At 37.1% G+C, this 22,241-nt stretch overlaps 1 protein-coding gene across 6 annotated transcripts; it reads right to left on the reverse strand.

The window, feature by feature from the left end:
* Window positions 1-1,848: 1,848 nt before the first annotated feature.
* Window positions 1,849-19,874, reverse strand: LOC101206693 (CLP protease regulatory subunit CLPX2, mitochondrial). 6 transcript variants are annotated; one of them, XM_031885781.1, is made up of 16 exons: window positions 18,999-19,130; window positions 14,063-14,192; window positions 13,905-13,966; window positions 13,598-13,698; window positions 13,425-13,504; window positions 11,472-11,522; window positions 10,522-10,596; window positions 10,358-10,435; window positions 10,074-10,130; window positions 4,624-4,694; window positions 4,431-4,530; window positions 4,181-4,285; window positions 4,015-4,077; window positions 3,548-3,670; window positions 3,269-3,415; window positions 1,849-2,020 (listed from the first exon to the last, which is right to left on the reverse strand). In XM_031885781.1, exons 2-16 carry the CDS (start codon window positions 14,075-14,077, stop codon window positions 1,943-1,945), a joined length of 1,206 nt encoding a protein of 401 aa, XP_031741641.1. In that variant the 5' UTR covers window positions 14,078-14,192; window positions 18,999-19,130; the 3' UTR covers window positions 1,849-1,942. The 6 variants fall into 6 exon arrangements, with proteins under 6 accessions (XP_031741641.1, XP_031741640.1, XP_031741638.1 ...); XM_031885780.1 differs by having other exon boundaries at window positions 13,598-13,693; window positions 13,897-13,966; XM_031885778.1 differs by lacking the exon at window positions 14,063-14,192 and having other exon boundaries at window positions 1,849-2,232; window positions 13,598-13,693; window positions 13,897-13,966; window positions 18,999-19,874.
* Window positions 19,875-22,241: the final 2,367 nt, after the last annotated feature.

Genomic DNA, 22,241 nt, shown 5'->3' on the forward strand with positions numbered 1-22,241 from the left:
CTCCTCATTTGGGCATTCAGAAGATGAGTTGTATTCATCATGACATTATTTTCATTTATTACAATTCCACTTTTTTGCGGATTGGAGTTTTGTTTCCAAATATTCTTTACGACCTCAAGGGGTGACATATCCTCAGATGACTGAATTTTCCTTTTCAACGATTGCAAGAATTTCGCTGCTTGCTGATGTCACTTAGAGCTTTAGAAGTGTTGCCTTGAGATGTCATGATTTCTTTAGTTATCCTTCAAAAAAAGAAAGAGATGAAAGGTAGAGACAGTCCCACTGAGCATGTCAAACTGTTCACACGAGATTTCTAAAGAAATGTAATGGATACTTTCTCTCGAATACAAGTTAAAACTTAAACTTCTTAGTATTCGGTCTTTAGGATATTGTACTTGCAAGTCAATTTGAGCTTCAATCTTATACAATTCAAGGAAAGTTTAATATTCCAAATCTTGAATCTTTCAAAAGATATTGATCTTGAAGTTGATAAAAACTTGCACGTCTTGAAAGCTTGTAGAAGTTTGAGTCTTCAATTATTTAGATATTCAATTTTTGTTTCAACCAAAATGATCCACAAAATGAATGGAAAAGTTTCTATTTATAGAGAATTTCCTTGGGCTTTAGATGACTTACCTTGGTGAGCTTGAGCTTGGACTCATTTGACTGTCGGACTTAAACTTGGGTTCATTTGCCTAATGGACTTGAACCCATTTGTCTGGTGGACTTAGGCTTGGATCCATTATCATTTTTTACCCAAGTTTTATATCTAGGACATGAATTGGATGAATTCATTGACTTTCCCTCTCTCGTCTTCTGACTTTGGTGGCAAGGTAAAAAGAAAAAACCTCTACACTCACCTATCTCGATTCAAACCGATCCAACGTAGCAGCAAGGGCTCCCGACCGATCAATCCAATCGAGCTGACTCTGACGCTTCCGATACAAGATGACTCTGAGGAAAGAGAAAGAGAACTCCAACGTGTCAGCTTAGTTATCCTCATCAAGCCACTTATTGAATGTCCTTAAAAAATGAATCGGTATTGCCCAATGACCAAGAATTGGAAACCCGAAGAAATTGGAACCTTGTTCTAATCGATGCCTATATGTAGGTGGCGTAGGAGGCTGAATTCCCCTATTAGCCGTTTTTAGGTTCAGACTCCCATGTGATATGAAGAGTGAAAGATTAGGCTTTTTGCCGTCGAGTGCCTCTATCCGACATTCTTTCGCTCTGTGGGCTTTTCATGAGTCTGCGGTCCAGCCGAGCATTATTTTGAAAGCAGGAAACAGAATGAAAGAGGTATTTAGGGCAGCGAAACTACCACTTCCTATACTCTAAGAAGGCCTCTCAACAGCACGTATCCATTGAATCTAAGCAGGGAATATCATGATTCGTTCGACCCTTCTCATTCAACTGCTCTAGCTTAGGAAAGAGATCATTCAAGATCGAAAGAAGACAAATGATTTCTCTTCTTTGTCTTACCTTGAATCCAAACCCAATCAAATTATAAATATCACAATGTCTGTTGTGATGACATGACGAAATTTAATTGATCGAAATTGTATGTTAAATGACTATATTTCTTCAATCTAATCTTACCCTTTAAAATCTTATTACGGTCCAATTACCTGGGAAAATACTTCATAAATTAAATTGACAAGGATCTAAGGTTCTTTAATGAGTGTTTCTAACCACTCCAAATTCATAAGTTTGGCAACATTCTCCAGTTTTATTCACTAAGATCACCTATTTTACACTCCTAATTCTCTTTATATTATATTCATATTGATTTAGAATGTTCTTTTCATCTCTAGTTTGTTTCTCTTTTTCTATAAGTAAAAAACAAAATCAATACAAAAGTGAAGGCTTACATTTTATTATTGATTGTTGTTGTTGATACTAATTTGTTCAATAAATTTACATCATCAACTGCAGAAGCCATTTACAATCTAATAGCTACAGATGGAAACTCGACTCCATTTGAGAGCCGACCCTCGTTGCCGGCAACCATATCATTTACCTGTATATCAAGGCAAAGATAGTATGTTCATACCCACTAAAACAATTTGAATTTGATGAGGAGAATTCAACGAAGAAAAAACCTTCGTACAATCTAAGCTGGCATCATTCACCTCAGTCTCACAAAACGTATATCATTCATTCAGTACCACCACGAGAACAATGTTTTCTAACAAAACATTACTTTCTAGCATGGACATGCTTAGGAACATGCTGGACAAATAAGAAAATAAGTGAAAATAGCTTAGATGCTGCCTAGTTCCACCGCACACCAGTGAAAATCTGTCATGCCACACATTTAAATAAAAGAAAAAACATTGGATTTTTTATTTTTATTTATTTTTATTTCTATTTTATTACTAGGTAAGGAAATGAGTTGCATGAGATTAGGACTTTAGAAATGGTAAGCTCATTCATTTGACAAGGCAATCTTAATCTTCAATCTAAAGATCTAAGCTATTAAGCTATCAACTAGCAAGAACATTTGAAATAAGAAATTAACACCTCTTTATACCAATTTAGATCAACTAAGAGAAAGTTAAGATTAGATTACCTCTTAGATAAAAAAGATCTAGAAGCAATATTTGGAAATCTTGTCCTAATTGAATCACTCCACAATCAAACTTGATCAAGGTTAGATTGAATGGCTCGCATGATTCTATTACAAGAATTACAAATTAAGGAAAAACTCTCAAAATGAGATTACAAATTGTATTCATCTAATGTTTTTCTTTTTCTTTTTTACTTTTCTTCACAACTTTGTTTTTTTTTCAATATGTAAAACGTAATAACAATAAGATAAAGATATGAAGAATAAAGATATGAAGAACGATCGATCAAAAAACAAGAAATGATAAGATGAAACTAAAACCTAGAATTAATAGTTTGCAAGAAAGAGAGAATCAATCCTAGAGTAGGCCACAAAGATGCAACCTATGCTCGATACCAAATGATAAGGCAATTCTAATCCTCAATCCAAAGATCCAAGCTATTAACATAGCAAGACAAGTTAATTATGAAGACAACACAAAAAGAAAAGTTGAGAAAAAAATTGTTCTTGCAATTTGTATCTAGCCTATCTTAGGGGTTGAAATCAAATTGGTTTTGGGACTGTTGGGGTTGTATTCCTTTTAGTCTCGTTGTTTAACATGGTTCTTAGATCCAATGTCCAAGGGTTTCTTATCAGTTACATAACCAAAGCAAAGGATCAACACGACAAAGAGTTCAAGTGAAGATCATTAGAAAATACCTTCAGATTTCTCATTATTTCAGATTTTGAACACTGCGTTAATTCATCAACATCACAAAGAATTTTCGCTCCGCAGCCTGAAGCGTCCACTGATCCAACAGCTTCTTCATCAACCAGAACAGCCTTTATGCTGTTACTTTCTGGAACCTGAGCGTAATGACATTTTATAAATATTTGAAGAAAGAAAAAGCACATGTTCAGGAACTCATGATTTTGAAATTAGAAAGATAGAAATTCAATGGGGAATAAACAAACACATTGCACTCGTAAATGTGATACCTCAAACATAGCTTCTGTCAGAATATTTTCTAAAATGGATCTCAATCCCCTAGCGCCTGTGTTCTTTTTCATTGCTTTCCTCGCAATCATTCTTAAAGCATTCTCGGTGAAATGTAATTCAACCTGCAAAAGCCTTGGAGTAAACACACAAGAACACTAATGGGTTTACAACAAGTTCTTAGAAACCTATTCTTTGTTTTTATTTTGGAAATTGTAAATTTGGTCCCTATGGTTAAAGAAAGTTATAATTTGGTCCCTATGGTTTGGAGAAAGTTAGGGACTATTTACGAGGTTTTATCATACCATAAGGACTAAAATTCTAACTTTCTACCCACCATAAGAACCATCTTTGTAATTTTACCTTTTATTTTCTTAGAAGTAACTTGGCTTAACATTTCATATATGTAATAAATGCTTGGTTCATTAATAATATTTTGTACCAACATCATTCATTCTAAAATACTTACATCATTCATTCTAAGCATCTTCTTGTACTGTTTCCCAAGCGCATTTTTTGGTTTTGTAAGAACCTATTAAAGAGATAAGGATGAAGAAATTTGTTATATCTTCCAGAGCCAAGTAACAAAACAGAGCAAAGAAATAAGTAAAGATGACCCAAAAGACTAGCCAAACCTGGACAAGTTGATCCTCATCCAAAGCTGACAAACTCACTAGAATTGGACATCGTCCAACAAATTCAGGTATGAGACCATAAGTAATAAGATCGCCACTTTCTACCTAAAAGTTAAAAGACCTTCATTTCAGTAGTTGAATGGAGGGGAACAAATGAAAGTAAATGAAACCTCAGTTCAGAAAACGCCAAAGGTAAGATAACAAAAGTAATTCATAGTGCAACAATTTAACTTTTGGTTTAAGGTCTCACATTTTCAAGCATCGAAGATGTCACTAAATCTTCAGTCAATTTACCAGTTCTCATGCTAGCACGAACTGGAGCCCCGAATCCAATTGAGGAATCATGCTGCCTGCAGAAAGAGAGTTGATATTCAATTTCCATGCATGGACTATAAAAGGGGAAAAAACAAAAATTCATTGGTTATAACGAAGCAATTTTGTACCTGTCAGAGATGCACTTCTCCAAGCCAACAAATGCACCACCACATATGAAGAGAATATTTTTAGTATCCATCTGCCGAAGATGAAAAATCATTCACATTAATTAAAATTATGCATTAACAAATTTTAAAACAGGAAGTTTTGTCCGATTTAATTTCAGTGTCACTCCATTAATACACTAATCCCTGCCTCACGAAAATAAAATAAAATATTTATTAATCCCAACATTTAGGAAGTTATATATGCATGTATTTTTTTCTTTTTTTCTTTTTATTTTTCTGAAAAGAATACAAGATTTTTCACTATGGTGTTGAATTTCCTTCTCTCTTGTATTATTATTTTTTTATTTAGGTTTATATTTTTTTCCTTATTTGTTGTTGGTCTTTCTCTATATAAGAAGACCTTGTATTTGGTTCAATAATGTAGAGGAATAATATTACATTATTTTTTACTTCCCATTTTCAAGTTGTATCCGAGCAGAAATAACATGGAAACCCTAAAAACCGTAATTTTCTTAAAAACAAAAAGACCCTAGTTCTGCTGCTGCCATTGTCCTCCATCGTCGTCACCGGCCCTTCAGAGTTTTCCGGTGAGTATGACGGTAGGTGATAGACCCCTATCATCCACCAATATACTAGACGAGGGAAGAAGAATTAGGTAGGCACGTGTGAGTATTAGTGTAGGCACATGCGAGTTTGTTAAGGTAAGTAGTTAGGATATATTTTATAAATAGGTTTGGATTATTGGAAGGAGGGGTAGTTAGATTTTGAGAATTGAGTCAGGAATCTGTGCACCTTTGAGAGAGAAGGTAATAGAGAGATTGTAACCGAATTGAGATTTTTCAATTTGTTTCTTTATTATTTTATTTTGTTCTTGCATTCGATTCTTTCATTTATCAATAAAGTTCCGTTGATAGAACACAACCTTAGTGTTCCTAAGAGATATAGGAGATTAGTTGGGAAGTTGAACTACTTAACAGTGACTCGACCAGACGTTGCTTATTCTGTAAGTGTTGTAAGTCAATTCATGTCTTCCCCTACGGTGGATCATTGGCTGTAGTAGAGCAAATTTTGTGTTATCTGAAAGCTGATCCTGGACGTGAGATCTTATATAGAGATCATGGACATGCGAAAGTTGAATCTTTATCTGATGCTGATTGGGCAGGATCTCGTGAGGATAGAGGATAGGAGATTAACTTCTGGATGTTGTGTCTTTGTAGGTGGAAACTTAGTATCATAGAAGAGTAAGAAATAAAATGTTGTTTCTCATTCGAGTGTTGAGTTTGAATATAGAACGATGGCATAATCTGTGTGCGAAATAGTATGGATTCACCAACTATTATCTGAGATAAGCTTCAATATTACAGTGCCAGCTAAATTACGGTGTGATAATCAAGTTGCACTTCACATTGCATCTAATCCAGTATTTCATGAACGAACTAAACATATTGAGGTGGATTGTCACTTCATTCGTGAGAAAATCCAAGATGGATTGGTGTCCACAAGATATGTAAAGACTGGAGAACAATTGGAAGATATTCTGACTACAGCTTTAAATGGAGCAAGGATAAGCTATATGTGCAACAAGCTGGGCATGATTGACATATTTGCTCCAGCTTGAGGGGGAGTGTTATGATATATATTTATAACATGTGTCCTTTATTGTAATTGTACAGTGTCTAGAGTCTATTTTGTTCTCTATATGAATATGTAACTTTTCTTTGACTAAAGATGTATAAGAAATATATTTCTCTGAATTCTAGATTACAAGGGGAATTTTTGTCGATCAACCGGATTAGCCCAGATGATGCAATTATCTTAGTTGGTGGAGAACTAGGAGATCATCCGTGGGGAAGCCAACCTTAAAGGATATGCTGGAGGTAAATATCTAACTTCTTTATCCAATAATGCTAAATCTGGAGGGAGATCCAATTCAATGGATAATAAAAGCAACTCTACAATTCCCATGAGAACTATCACCTTAAGAGGGGTAGTTGGTGGGGAAGCTAAGTAGGAGGAGCCTACTAAGAGGTTATCTGACGCAGAGTTTCGAGCTCGAAAGGAGAAAGACTTTGTTTTCGATGTAACGAAAAGTACTCCCATGACCATAAATGTAAGATGAGGTAGCAAAGAGAGCTTAGAATGTATGTTGTCATGGAGGGAAAGGAGGAATTTGAGATTGTAGAGGATGTGGAGAATGAGGAGAAAGAATTGAAAATGGTGAGGATAAATGAGGAAGACCAAGCCATTATAGAATTATCCATTAATTCTGTGGTAGGATTATCGAACCCGGGTACTATGAAGGTGAGAGGGGAGATCGAAGGCAAGGAAGTGGTGATCTTAGTAGATTGTGGGGCTACACAACTTTATCTCTGAAAAGTTGGTGAAGAGTTTACAGATACCGACAAAAGACACTTCTCATTATGAAGAAGGATGGGAGTTGGCACTTCTGTATGGACTACCGAGCGTTGAATAACGTTAGACAAATTTTCAATACCAGTAATTGAGGAGCTCTTTGATGAATTAAATGGGGCTACATGGTTTTCTAAGATTGATTTGAAAGCCAGATACCACTAAATTCGTATATGTGGGAAAGACATTGAGAAGACAGCATTTAGAACGCATGAAGGCCATTATGAGTTCATGGTTATGTCATTCAGCTTAACTAATGCACCTTCTACATTTGAGTCACTGATGAATTCTATATTCAGGCCATATTTGAGAAAATTTGTTCTGGTATTCTTTAATGACATCCTTATTTACGGCAAGGATTTTGAAGAACATGTATCACATTTGGGGAAGGCTTTAGAAGTGTTGTGGAAGAATGAGCTTTATGCGAACCAGAAGAAATGCAGTTTTGCACAGACACGTGTAGATTACTTGGGGCACATCATCTCGGGCCAAGGAGTTAAGGTTGATCCGAAAAAGATTAGAGCAATCAAGGAATGGCCTATACCTAAGAATGTTCAAGAGGTCCGAGGCTTCTTGGGATTGACAGGGTACTAAAAAAAATTTGTCCAACACTACGAGTCTATCGCCGCACCTCTAACTCAGTTACTTAAGAATGGTGGATTTAGGCACCTCTAACTCAGTTACTTAAGAATGGTGGATTTAGGTAGAACGAGGACTGAAGCATTCTAGAAGTTGCAAAATGCTATGATGGCTCTTCCTGTTTTAGCTTTGCTTGATTTCGATGCCCTATTTGAAATGGGGACTCATGCATCCGGTTATGGCATAGGAGCAGTGCTCATTCAATCCAAATTCCCTATTGCTTTCTTCAGCCACACATTGGCTATGAGGGATCGGGTTAAACTAGTGTATGAAAGAGAGCTTATGGCAGTTGTCCTAGTCGTGCAAAGATGGAGACTGTATTTGCTAGGGAGAAAGTTTATAGTAAAGATGGATCAGCGTTCCCTAAAGTTCTTATTGGAACAGAGGGCTATTCAGCCACAATACCAAAAGTGGATTGCTAAGCTTTTGAGATATTCCTTTAAAGTGGTATACAAGCCAGGATTGGAGAATAAGACAGCAGATGCTCTATCCATAATGCCTCTGGTTGCCCATCTTTGTAATATTACAGCCCCCACCTTGATTGATTTGAAGACCATCAAGGAAGAAGTTGAAAACGATGAACGACTGAAACTGATAATCAAAGAAACGGTAGGAGGAGAGGATGGCAAGGCAAACAAGTATTCCATTCGGCAGGGGATCTTGAGGTATAAAGGTAGGCTGGTTATTTCCAAGTCATCGACATTGATTCCAACAATTCTCCACACCTACCATGACTCCGTTTTTGGGGGACATTCCGAGTTCCTTAGAACTTATAAACGATTGGCTTGTGAGTTGTATTGGGAGGGTATGAAACTCGATGTGCAGAAATATTGAGAAGAGTGTCTGATCTATCAGAAAAATAAAGCAATGGCATTGTCACCTGTAGGGTTGTTGTTACCTTTAAAAATACCTAATGGTGTGTGGAGCGACATTTCTATGGATTTCGTGGAGGGACTATGAATAAGAGGTGATTTCCGTGGTGGTGGATAGATTTAGCAAGTACGGACATTATCTACCCTTGAAACATCCCTATACCGCCAAGTCCGCGGCTGATCTGTTTGTAAAGGAAGTTGTCAAACTACATGGATATCCTAAATCCATAGTGTCAGACCGAGATAAGGTTTTCTTGAGTGGTTTTTGGAAGGAGCTGTTTAGGTTGGCTGGTACTCAGTTGAATCGTAGTTCAGCCTATCACCTCAATCAGACGGCAAAACTGAAGTGCTCAATAGAGGAATGGAGACATACCTTCACTGTTTTTGTGGAGAGCAGCCGGATGAGTGGATAAAGTGGGTGCATTGGGCGGAGTACTGGTGTAACACCACGTACCAGAGATCCTTAGGGGTAACATACTTTCAAGATGTCTACGGGTGTTTACCTCCGCCCTTGGTGTATTATGGTGATCAAGACACCCCATATTCAGCTTTAGATGAGCAGCTCAAGGAAAGGGATATTATGTTAGGAGCATTGAACGAACACTTGCGGATAGCCCAAGAGAAGATGAAGAAAAACACTAACCTAAAGAGGAGATGTGGAATACATGGTAGGAGATTTGGTCTTTCTTAAAATTCTACCATATAGGCAGGTTTCTTTTCGGAAAAGAAGAAATGAGAAGTTGTCATCAAAGTTTTTTAGTCCTTATAAGATCATAGAACGGATTGGCCCTGTTGCATACAAGTTAGAACTACCAAAGATAACATCCATTCATCCTGTTTTTCATGTTCCCCAATTGAAGATGCTGGGAAATCATCAAGTTGAGCCGACAGATATGCCCTATATGACTGAGACTTACGAATGGCGTGCAGTGCCGGATGAAACCTATGGCTACTTGAAAAATAAGAGTGGAGGATGGGACGTGCTGATCAGTTGGAAGGGCTTACCTAGACACAAGGCTACATGGGAAGACTATGAAAAAATGCAGCGATTGTTTCTAGAATTTCACCTTGAGGACAAGGTGAATTTGGAGAAGGAATGTAACGATAGACCCCCTATCATCCACCAATATACTAGACGAGGGAAGAAGAATTAGGTAGGCACGTGTGAGTATTAGTGTAGGCATGTGTGAATGTGTGAGTTTGTTAGGGTAGGTAGTTAGGATATATTTTATAGATAGGTTTGAATTATTGGAGGGAGGGGTAGTTAGATTTTGAGAATTGAATCTGGAATCTGTGCACCTTTGAGAGAGAAGGTAAAAGAGATATTGTAACCGAATTGAGATTTCTCAATTCGTTTCTTTATTATTTTATTTTGTTCTTGTATTCGATTCTTTCATTTATCAATAAAAGTTCCATTGATAGAACACAACCTTGGTGTTCCATCAGTAGGATTGAAATGTGATTGCATGGTATAATTATATCAAGGAAGGAAACCAAGAAAAACAATACTAAATTGCAGTTCAGCTCCACCTGAATTGTATCACCCCGAGGATGCTTTCGAGCACCTGTATCTGGAACATCCACTACCTGAAAGAAAGTAAACAGCTTTGAACTAAAATGAGAAGTTCAAAATGATTTTTGTTTCTCTTTTTTCTTTCTAAAAGTAGGAAGCCAGCCAATATTAAAAGAAAAAAATACAGTGAATGATAATAAAACAAATACCTCGCAAGGTCCAAGAAGAATACAAAGTATTATAAACGAACTACTATCTACATCAAAAAATGAAAGATATTACTGTCAAATTGAATACCCACAGTTCCTTCAAGCATTTTCAGCAGTGCCTGCTGGACCCCCTCGCCAGATACATCTCTGCCAGAGTTTAAGCTCTCACTCTAATAAGAAATAAAGCAAGTTAGGAAAAATTTGATAAATTTGACAACGACAGCCTGTAGATCTTAGACAATTTCACAATGCATACCTTCTTAGTTATCTTATCAACTTCATCAATATATACTATCCCACGTTGAGCTGCTTCTACGTTGAACTCTGCATCCTGTACAATTAAAAGCACCATGTACGGAAAGAACAAAGGTAAAAGGATAATTTAACGAAAGCATGAAAGTATTCAACAAAAATATTGAAAATTTTTTTACCAGAAACTTCACATAGTTTCTCGAAAGGAACAAATAAATAAATTAATTAATTAATTAATTATTAGGCACAGTTCAAGAAACCCGATGACCTTGAAATCTTAACAACTAAGCCAGTATAGGTTGGTCAGGCTCATTTCCTTTTCAAAAAAATTAATAAATTCTATTACTAAAAAAAAAGTGCTATTATTTTTTCTCACTTCAAAAACTTAATAGTTCTAGAATATAAAATTAAATAGACAAACCGTACCACAGTTGTACCCTTTTTTAAACCTCAGAGTCCATCTACTCAGGAACCATCAGATTCAAAGAAGGTGGTTGAATGATTTGAATCAAAACTTAGATTTTTGCTCGGTTTATTGTCACTTCTTACTCCTTTACTACTTATGCGAGAAGGTTCGGTCTTTTTTCTGGCACAAATTTAAGAACCTTTTTATTCATTCTAGCTTATCACAGTTGTGCCCTTTGTTAAACCTGAGTTCTACCCAGGACCCTTTAGATTTAAAAGTGGTTGAAATGATTTAAATCAAAACTTAGATTTTTGCTCGGTTTATTGTCACTTCTTACTCCTTCACTACTCATATGGAGAAGGTTTGGTCTTCTTTTTCTTGGCGCAAAATTAAGAACCTTTTTATTCATTCTAGCTTATCTTTCTTAGTCAGTACTCAGTAGTCACTAATTGCTTTTTATTTCATTTAACATGAAATGTTTCTTTTTCTGAAAGCAAAAAAGACTTAGAAAGTAACTGAGACAGGAGGGAAAACAAATAAATGCATACCAGAAGGAGCTTGTATAATATTGATTCCACATCCTCTCCGACATAACCTGCCTGCAAAGGAGAGTGAGAATTAAAATCTACTGAGCCAACTGAAAAGGTGCTGCTTGGTAAAAAGAATTTGAACTATTTTGATCAATACAATATTTTTGAGATGATTGAGGCTCAATTCCTCCAAACTATGATCGTATCAATTCAGATCCTGACTTTTTCAGGAAATATATCATTTGATTGATACTTCTTATCGGTAACTTTCAAAAAGCCATTCAGTTAGCTAGGACAAAGAAGAAATCAAAATAATAAAAAGGGTTCAAATTACACCAAGACAGAAAAAGATACATTATTGACAAGAGGAGAGCTTAGAAGTAGCATTCCTTGTTTTTGAAGATACAAGAATTCCTCTCAATCTAAATAGAACACAAGAATTCCTCTACCCTGCCCTTTGGTTGTCCTTTTGGCTCTTTTGCTGGTTTTATGAACATAAACCCTGTTTCTTATTAAAAAACCCAGTTTTTTTTTTTTCTTTTGATAAAAACAACTGCATTCGTTGATAAAAAAAAATTAGCATGCAACAGCATACAAAAAAACCAAGCCCACAAAACCCTTAGATACAAGGTTTCTGTCTAAGTAAAATATTACCTAGAGAATAATTAAAAAAATAAAAATTGAGACAAACTCAAAGAGAAACATGAAACCTCACTAAGGACTGAATCTTATTAGTCTCTCCACACCACAAAACACACAATTGTTTCTCTCCCCCAAAGGTCCCACAAAGCACACAGCCCAGCTACCAAAGAAAACGTCCTTTCTCTTTGAAAGATTGATGGAGGAGGGACTCTCCAATCACTCATTAAACAAACACCCCTCTGCCAAGCACGTGCGAAACTGAACTCCTTAAAGAAACCATTCTGCACAAAACTAGAAAACTGACACTCCCAAAGAAGATGCTCAAGGTTTCCTCCGCCTTCCGACAAAGGATACAACCCCAAGGACCCAAAGAGAAGACATCTTTCTCCAAAGCCTATACTTTGTGTTCACTATGCCCGAGTAAAACTTGTCAAAAAAGAACATAACTTTCTTCTTTGGAATTTATCCTCCATAAAGCGTCAAAAACCGGCTCAACAGCGGGAGAGAGGTCAAGTAAAAACTGAAAGAAAAAACTACAAGATGACTCCACACCCAAACATCCTTCCTCTCCTGTCTAAAGTCAAAATTCTCAATCAAGGAAAGAAAAGAAGTCACCTCTGACACTTCCCTATTGGGAAATGACCGATGGAGCCCCAAGGAGAAAAAGACTGAACTCCACGAGTAAAACCTAGTTGTCGTTATCATTGAGTCAACCTCTACTGCCTACCACCATCAGTATTATTATAGGGACTCATGGTTACTTTGGGCAGATTATTGGTAACACCACTTTTAATGCCATCTCTTTCTTCACCATCATCTTGCAAATAAGAGCTGGAAGGTTATTCTTTAAACTTTATTCTTTTTTGTTAGTTTGAACTTTTTACATGGCTTGGTGTAAAGGTGTAAACCAAAGGATACTTCCTCTTTGCTCCCTCAAATTCTCTCTTGTCCACGACTTCTATGAAAAATTAGGGTCCTCCAGAAAAATGGCAGGAAGTCTTTACTTGCGCTGCTTAGGATTGAAAGATATAATAAGACTTTTTACAAATTTCTATAAATCCTTTTGTAATTTCTGGTAAATCGTACAGTATAAAGCCCCTGCCTAGTGTGCTCTTCACAGGGGAGGGGACTTTGTAATTTTGTCATTTTCTTGATTAACTTGATTAGGAGGGAGATGTTTCTCATACATATCCCCTTTTCATGTATGCTGTTTTGGTTTTGTCGATGAAGTGTTCTGTTTATATATAATTTAAAAAGAGAGAAAAAACATAACACTGACACTGACACTAACAAGAAAAGAAAAGAAAACTATCCTGAAAATGCACTTGCCTGAGTTAAGGCAGTAGCATCAGCTATGGTGAAGGGCACATTCACCACACGAGCAAGGGTTTTTGCGAGTAATGTCTTCCCTATCCTTAGAGATTCCATAAATGGTTAAGCAAAAACCTCTAACAAATTAAGGCTCTTACAAAAAAACAAATAAAGAAGAAAATCAATCGTACCCGAGCCTGTAGGACCCATTAGCAACAGATTACTCTTTTCCAGTTCCACAGTTTCATTATCATCATTCTCCAATTCAATACCCAGCGGTCCTTGCCCTGATCTAAATACAAATGTAGACACCAACTCAAAGCCAAGCACAATCATACATCACAGAAATATTTTTCCATCAGAAATAATACTATTTTTCTTTAAATATGGCTATTGCAGTGAACTCCATAAACATTGGTAAGCAATATTAAGCATATTTAAATTATATTTCAAAAAGGATTGCAAAGGGACACAACTAGACAACTCTTACAAACTAACGTTTTCTGCAATGAAGAATGATATATCCTCTTATAGTGGTTGTATACTGCCACAGAAAGCACCTGAAATGTTAACATTATATCAATCAAAATGATAGATTCATAGTAAAATCAATGGACCAAAAGTTTAACAATTCTAAATAACACTAAACTTCTTACTAGATTAAGGCCCATCCTTTCATCCCAGTGTACACAGAGGTGGAATAAGCTGGGACTGTCAGGAAGGTCAATTTTTCTTTTTCTTTAAAGGAGATGAAACTTTTGATTGAAGTAATGAAAAAATGCTAACCTACAATAAAACCACAAACAAAAAAAGACAAACAAACAAAGTGAATAGTCAAATTAACGACTCCTATTTCTGCATTTGGTTTGATGATGGTAAGTTCATCGTGGAAGATGTGGAATACAAAAAATCATTGCCATTAGTCAAGTCTCACTTAGACTGGTTCCTGGATCAAATTTCAGAGAACCTTGAAGAACAGAGTTTTTTCTTTCTTCATACGGAGGGCTAAAAATGAGGCTGGGGTCGTCAAGATTTTTAAATTTTTAGGCACTTCAGGATGGGTGGTGAGATGCATTGTTTGCCCTGAATCCATAGGATGTTTTTTCATACATATTCCAATGGGTCTGAAATGGCAGGGTGCGTTTCATTTGTTGAAATGTTAAAAGGTTTTTGAAGACGACGAGTTCTGGGATGACAGAATTGCCAGCTCTGCCTACGAAAGTCATCACAACCAATTTGATGGATTATCAGAAAGAGGACAACAATTCTACAACTTAGCAAATCCCTATCTCAAGTACCAATAAAACAGAGTACTATCAAAAATCAAGGTCTTCAATCTTATAGGATCCATAAGATCAGTGAAGTGTTCAGGGAAGACTTCAGCAGCCTGTGGGTCATTACCCGTTTGTTCCCTTTTAATGATTGGAAGGACATTGCAAAAAAATTGGAGGAGCATTCTCATTCAAAATTTGCATCAATCCATTATCTACGGATAAAGCTTTAATCAGAGCCCCACTATGCAACTTTGAAGAGTGGGTTGAGAATCAAGGTAATGGCAGAGGTTTTGGCCATATCATCTCCTTCTTGAAAAATGGAATAGCTTCAAGCACAGTCGACCAGAAGTAGTTAACGGTTATGGAGGCTGGATTTCTATTGAAAACTTACCGTTGGATTATTGAAGTATTGATGTGTTTAATGTTATTGGAGCATATTTTGGTGGACCTGAAAGTATTTCTTTAGATAATTTGAATATGATTAACTGTTAGAGGCTAAAATCAAGGTTAGTCAAAACCTGTGTGGTTTCTTGCCAACAACGGTTGAGTCAAGAGAGAAAATCAGGGCAATAGTTTTCTCAATTTCGGGGACTTCGAAGTGCTGGAAGACCCGAAGGACATCGAAGAAGCATTATTCTTGAAAGACTTTACTAATAATTTAGTGAGACTAAATTGAGTTCTTTTACTTGAAGAGAAAGAATTGAATGTTTTGAAATCAGAAGGGGCTTTTCTTTCTTCCTCACTTTCCGAACCTTGATTCTCAAGGAATCCCTTCAAGGCCTTGAAAAACAAAGGATGACCATGGAGGGTCGGGTGAGTTTTCATCTTCTTCTTGTCGGAAAAATCACTTTGGCAGCAAAAACCGAAGAAGCGCAGCAAACCAGTCGTAAATTCTGTTGAGGAAGTTGAAAAGTCACCTTCAATGATGACAGACAAAAATACGGCAAAGTCCTCTATTCCGCCCAATGAGAATTCAAGTCTCAATAAGGTCTATTTAGGATTTAAATTAATTTCAGGTGTTTCACTCAAGAAGGAATCCCAAAAGGCTAGTGGGATCTCCTTCAGCAGCAAGTCACTGTCCCCTGTTTTCTTGGATCATTTAGCACTACCTTCAATTGCATTATCAGAGACCAATAAAGACTGCACCGTCAAGGGAACAAGTAGTTCTTTTTGTTAGAATTAGTGGGCTTTGCCCAACAAAAGATTTACCCTCATTTCCTTTCCTTTATTCTCATAAGCTTGTTGTCTATTTATTTTTCCCTTTGTATCTTTTGTTCATGTGAAAAAATAATAAGAAAGTCAAACCGTGGTTTTTCTCCTGGTACTTGGGTTTCCACGTAACTCAGTGTCTATTTTCTTTTCTTGTTTTTAATATGATATCAGAGCGAGGCAAAGCCAAAACCCTAGACACGATTGTTGATGGAACCCAAACAGAGACAAATGAGACCACCACCGCCATCGCTGCCACCATCATCGCAACCGTGGAAAAGTTGCTCCACCAGCTTCAGAAGTTGCCAATGATCACAACAGGCCACCATCGGAGTTAGCCGCATCATCTAGTGGGGAGTGGGAATACGCACTTGGCCTGTTGCCGCATCATCGACTGAACTTGCCGATATATTCCAATAACCCGGTAACTTTGTTCCCTACTTTGTCCTCAAATTATATAACTAGTTCTTTGGCACCATTTACAGGTGTCTTTCCAAGAGAGAAGTTGAATGGCCAAAACTGTTTTTCCTGGTCTCAATCGGGCAAAATGTTTCTTGAGGGATGTCACCAATTTGGTTTTCTGACAGGGGAGACTCTTCGTCCCCCACACGATGATGACTAGAAACGTTTCTGGGGAGGAGAGGACTCTCTTATTCGGTCCATGTTGATTAATAGTATGAAACCATAAATTGGCAAGTCTTTACTTTATGCGGCAACTGCGAAGGATTTATGGGACACTACCCACATTTGGACAGCGTTTTGGCCTTGATCTCTATATTTATGGCACCACCATAATTGGGTCGCGTCCCTCAAGTATGTAGGGGCGTCGTTTATTCGGGCTCCATCGTCACGTACGCCTAGGGCATCGAAATAGCGTTCAAGGCCAAATAGGAAGTTTTCTACGACAGTGGCATTCCTTACGCCACTGTAGACGTCGGGTTTGGGCACTTCCATAAATTGGCAAGTCTTTACTTTATGCGGCAACTGCGAAGGATTTATGGGACACTACCCACATATGGACAGCGTTTTGGCCTTGATCTCTATATTTACGGCACCACCATAATTGGTTCACGTCCCTCAAGTATGTAGGTGTGTCGTTTATTCGGGCTCCATCGTCACGTACGCCTAGGGCATCGAAATAGCGTTCAAGGCCAAATAGGAAGTTTTCTACGACAGTGGCATTCCTTACGCCACTATAGACGTCGGGTTTGGGCACTTTGATGGAGTAGGTGCCCTACGCAACGTGCTGGCCACTAGTCAAGGGAACAATACCAGTGGCATGCTTGGAACAACATTCAAGACATGGCATCTAGCTTTGTATTAAAAGTATTTGATTTAGAATGAAGTTCTCCTAACTCACCTTCGACAAATGCCTTTAGGGTGGTTACCGTGGATGCCAACTCTTTTAACTCTCTTTTGAATATTCATCCGAGATCTTCGACAAGTTCCTTGGCGGCCGTAGTGATCTCGGCATTCTCCTATACTAACTCGTCATAGTCATCACTTAGCCTACCAACCAAGAGCTGGACATCCTCCAATCCTTGCTCAAGGTTGGTAAGGCGAGTGTCAATGTGCTCCCTTACGGCTGGACCTTTAGATTTTGAGCGTCAGGTTGAAGAATGTTGTTCTTTCCTTCCGCGAGTAAAAAGTCCCTTGATGACTGTTCAACCAGTGAGACATGCCCTTCCTCGTTGAACATAGTGCTAGCAAGCAACAAGTGGGTACCTACGTATGACAAACCTTTGCTCTGATATCACCTGTCACGTGGTTACTATTTTGAAGTAACTAACGTGTGGCACAAGGGTGTTCTTGATGGTAAAGGAGCACCAATGTAGGCCTTTTAGAGGTTATGGACTTGCTAGACTTTTAAGGAACTCATGAGGAGGGAAAGGAGTAGGCAAAGTGTAGAGAAGACTTTGGGAGAATGAATATGAGAGCTTTATACATGAAGTCATTGAAATAGGTCTAGAGTTCCTTAAAAGTCTAGCAAACTCTCATATTCATTCTCCCAAACTCTTCTCTACACTTTGCCTACTCCTTTCCCTCCTCACGAGTCCCTTAAAAGTCTAGCAAGTCCATAACCTCTAAAAGGCTTAGATTGGTGCTTCTCTACCATCCAGAACACCCTTGTGCCACATGTCAGTTACTTCAAAATAGTAACCACGTGACAGGTAGGAACCCTCATTCAGTCAGTCAGGTTTTGGGTGGGATTCCTACCTATTTCCTATCATTGGTTATGGTCTTCATTACAAAACGTAATAGGCTGCAAGAAGATCATGAGGAACTTTCTTTAGGAGAGAGTGGAGAAACACCAGGCTTCTAACTTGGTCAGATGGGAAATTGTTTTGAAATTGATAAGAGTTAGGCAGTTTGGGAATTTGTGATTTGATAGTTCGTAATGAGGTCATCCTAGCTAAATGGTTGTAGTGTTTTTCCCTAGAGCCCTTTCATACCATCATATCATTGCAAGCAAATATGGTGTTTCTTCCCTCTTAATGGATTTCATTTTGTGGGGCTAAGGACACAGGCATGAATCCTTGGAATGTCATCTTTTCTAGTTTAATTTTTTTTTTCTAAATGTGAAATTCTTAACTGGAGATGGTTTATATGCTCATTTTTTGGGACGATTTTTGGTTATGTGAGTTCTTTTTTCATATCCCATTACCGTCTATATTCTTCAGCAGCCTGCAAATCTGCTTCTGTATTTATGTTGCATGCCTTCTACCTTCATCAAGAGACTCCTTTTCCTTAACCAGTTCGTCTGTCTTCACGGAAATTTTCAGTGTTCCTTTTTTAGGGTGCTATTCTCGAACTTCCTCATGGAACATTCTTCCAATAGAATAATTATTTCAACAATCACTCTTTTCTTCACCAATGTCAATTTGAAGTTTTTTTGCAACTCCATGCTTATATAGAGATAGTAGTCCCTTAATCGTAGTGTCGTTCTAGTAAAATTTTAGTTTCTAACCAAAACAGAAAAAAATAAGAGTACAGTTCCTCGATTACGGAAAATAAGCCACAAAAATAGTGTAGAATGTGCACAAAATATATACTTTTAAAAAAAAAATTATAAGAAGCACAGTACATAAACATATCACCCAAAACCAACCTTCTTGGCCTTTTCTTGTCCAACGACGAATTTATCCAGCGCCAGAGAAATTTCCTTGGGAGTTAGCAACTGCATTCCTAAACTGGCCTCATCCTTTTGAACACCATCACTCTCCACCGAACCCAGGTTATCATCGCTACCGCCACAACTACCATTCCGCCGTGGAGGCAAGGCAAAATCATCAGCACAATTGGCGCCAATATCTCCTTTGGTGGGTTGATTCGATTCATTATCGGCATCGTGATCCAAGTCCCTGGCGCCCTTAACCCTACCAATCTCAATAAAAGTACCGTGCAAAGGAACCAACTTCAAGGGTCTAAAATAGAATGCAGTTTTGCAATTAGGGCAGAGATTGAGAGCTTGATAGACGCCAGTCTCCCGACCGGTAATGGACAAGGGACGATTGGAGAAGATGACAGGCATTTGCTTGGAGCACCTTGGACAGTTGACATCAGCCCTAATGTAATCATAGTCGGAGGCACCTTTCCAACTGTGGCGTTTCTGGGAAAACCAAAGGGTGAATACGGCGGAGCGGGGGGCGGCATGGGGTTTAGAAGGACCTGGAGTTAAGAAGCGGTGGTGGAAGAGGGAGTCAGTGGTGGTGATAGTTCTGATTGATGTGAAAAGCTTGATGACATGGGTGTTCTTGAATCTGAATCGTGGAATCATAGTGATTTTTGGGAGTAATCTGATGCGATGATTTTATGAGTTTCGAAGTTGGTTGGGGAATTGGGATGATGGAAGAAATGAGCTGCGCCGGGGAAAGTTGAAGTGTGAGCTCAGACTGCGTGATGACATTTTCTAATGGCAGTTTGTAGTTGGAAGGGAAACAAGAAGGTGTGGGGGCGTGTATTCCCTTACTAAGTTGTTTTAGGATAGCTCCTTTGATATACGCATGACTCCAAGGTTGTCAATGAACATGCTTACATTACCTGTTTAATTCAACTGTTGATTGCATCTAAATTTATATCTTCAAACTCGTAGTCGGTAAATATGTAAGTAATCTTTTTATCTAAAGTTAATATATGAAACATGAAATGTACGTAGGAAACGTATATACAAGTAGATCATGTTCAAGTAATAGTCTTCAAGGTCCTATAGTTGATGGATATGATTAGATATCTTCTCCTAATAATATTATCAATGCAACTCACTTTGTAAATGTTGCAAATGATTTGATCCTAATCATTTATGTGAATAAATGTGAGTGTGGGTAACATGTGTAATGAGATTGCATGAGACCATACTAAAAATTAAGAAATTCCTAGTTATAACATTATTAACTATATAGAACAGTACCAAGTGAGGTGTTGAGAACAAAACATCACAAGAAGAAATACACTCCTTCCCACCTATAGGCAAAGTAGACAGGTTATTCCCTTAAGTGTTGATTTCACGACTTGAACAATGAGGCTTCATCTGTGAGAGGGATTTCGTTTATGGTAGGATCATAAACAAGCGGTTAATTAGAAGATCAGTGGTACTTAAGTAACTAAAAATAACTACAAGGGTAAAACGGTAAATTAGTCCAATTGTAGTTAGGAACATCCCGTGAAACATTGACTTACAAATATGATTAAGTTAGTGGGCATGTAATTGTTGTATAGTTCATAAGATTGCAGCAATAGATATTTAGGGCAATGCCCATGGTTAATTGATGTTAATTAATTTATAATTAAAGAGTTTGATTAATTGATCTCGAATCATTGGAACTTATAACTATACATTTATAAGATTTCTTTCTTAGCTTGTAATGAATTAAACAAGAAAATTTGGTCTTAAAAGAAATTTAAATGTCCAAATTGTTCAAGAGATAAAGTAATGTATAAATTATATTATAATAAAGAATTGAATATTAGAACTAAGAGAGTATTAATATTTGAAAAAGGTTCCAATATTAAATTAATATGAAATGAATTTATATCAAAACTTTAAATTAAAATTAATATGAATTTAATTTATATTAACAAAACTATAGGTTAAGGGAGAAGGTGTATATTAGAATTTGATTGAAAAGTTCCCTTTGACATCTTCTCCTTCGGAGAAGCTTTATTGGAGAGAGTGTGTTCTATGACTCAGTCGTATATTAACTTCGGTCCTATTTTGGAGTTTCTGTTTGTTGTTGTTGTTTTAATCTATAGGTGATATAATTTGTCGAATTGACCGAGGCGTAAAACCGAAGTGTAACAACAATTTTAAGATGATTTGATTTGCTGCGATGGTCAGACCATTCCAATCCGGTATGATGTCTTCTGATCTCAACCGCCCGTTTCGTTTTGAAGGAACACACTTCAAAAGGTGGAAACACAAAATGTTATTTTTTTCTCACGTTGAAGAAGGTAGTTGTCGTTTATACCACCGAGAAGCCAATTGTTATAGAGATGAATCCATATGAGGAACAAATCAAGGATCTAATAGCTTGGACAGAAAATGATTTCATATGTAAGAATCTAATTCTTAATGGACTTCCTGATGACTATTACAATACAATGTCAACTTCGAAAGATGTGTGGGACGCGTTGCAAAAGAAGTATGATACTGAGCAAGCGAGATCGAAAATGTATGCAGTGAGCTGATACCTACGATACCAAAATACTGATGATAGATCCGTGGAGGCTCAGGGAGAATCATGAATTCCAAAAATAGTGACAAGGTCAGAATTGATATCAAAAAGTAAAGATGATAGATCCGTGGAGGCTCAGGGAGAATCATGAATTCCAAAAATAGTGACAAGGTCAGAATTGATATCAAAAAGTAAAGAATGATGCAAAATATATAGGCAAGGTCGTTATCAACACATTTGTTCTGAAATTAAAGTGGTTGTGAAGGGTGCCTTGGCAAAAATTTATTTGTAGTTTAACCTTAACTTTTACCACCTTAACTTTTAAGCACGAGTGTCGAACTCTCTCCCAAGAGAGTGTAAGATAGATTTTCTTGAATGTAATGCTCGAAAAGAATGAGATTAGTAACAAAAAGAAAAGAAAAACATTGAAAACAATTTTTTTGGGAAAATTATAAGGGGAATGAGAAAGGGAATTTAGTTTGCAATACAATTTATTAAAGATTGAATTTCAGTAAGAGAAGTGAGGAATGGGCTTAGGCATTGATCTAATTTTATCATTTAATAAAAAATAATAAAGGAACTTGAATCATGCTTAATTAAAAGAGGATTTTTTATTCAAGATTTCTCACAAGATTAAATTGCTCGATCTTGGAGGAATTTTGAATCAAAATTCATGGAGG

Source organism: Cucumis sativus, chromosome 5 (genome assembly GCF_000004075.3).
Source record: "Cucumis sativus cultivar 9930 chromosome 5, Cucumber_9930_V3, whole genome shotgun sequence".
NCBI lineage: Eukaryota > Viridiplantae > Streptophyta > Magnoliopsida > Cucurbitales > Cucurbitaceae > Cucumis > Cucumis sativus.

Bases quoted from the DNA above. Each gene is read 5' to 3' on its own strand.
- LOC101206693 (XM_031885777.1), bottom strand. From the start codon at position 19,667: ATGATTCCACGATTCAGATTCAAGAACACCCATGTCATCAAGCTTTTC. The intron at 4,078-4,180 runs GTTTGGCTAGTC...TCTCTTTAATAG, and splicing joins ATGAGGATCAACTTGTCCAG to GTTCTTACAAAACCAAAAAA. The intron at 3,416-3,547 runs GTATCACATTTA...CATTACGCTCAG, and splicing joins TGACAGAAGCTATGTTTGAG to GTTCCAGAAAGTAACAGCAT.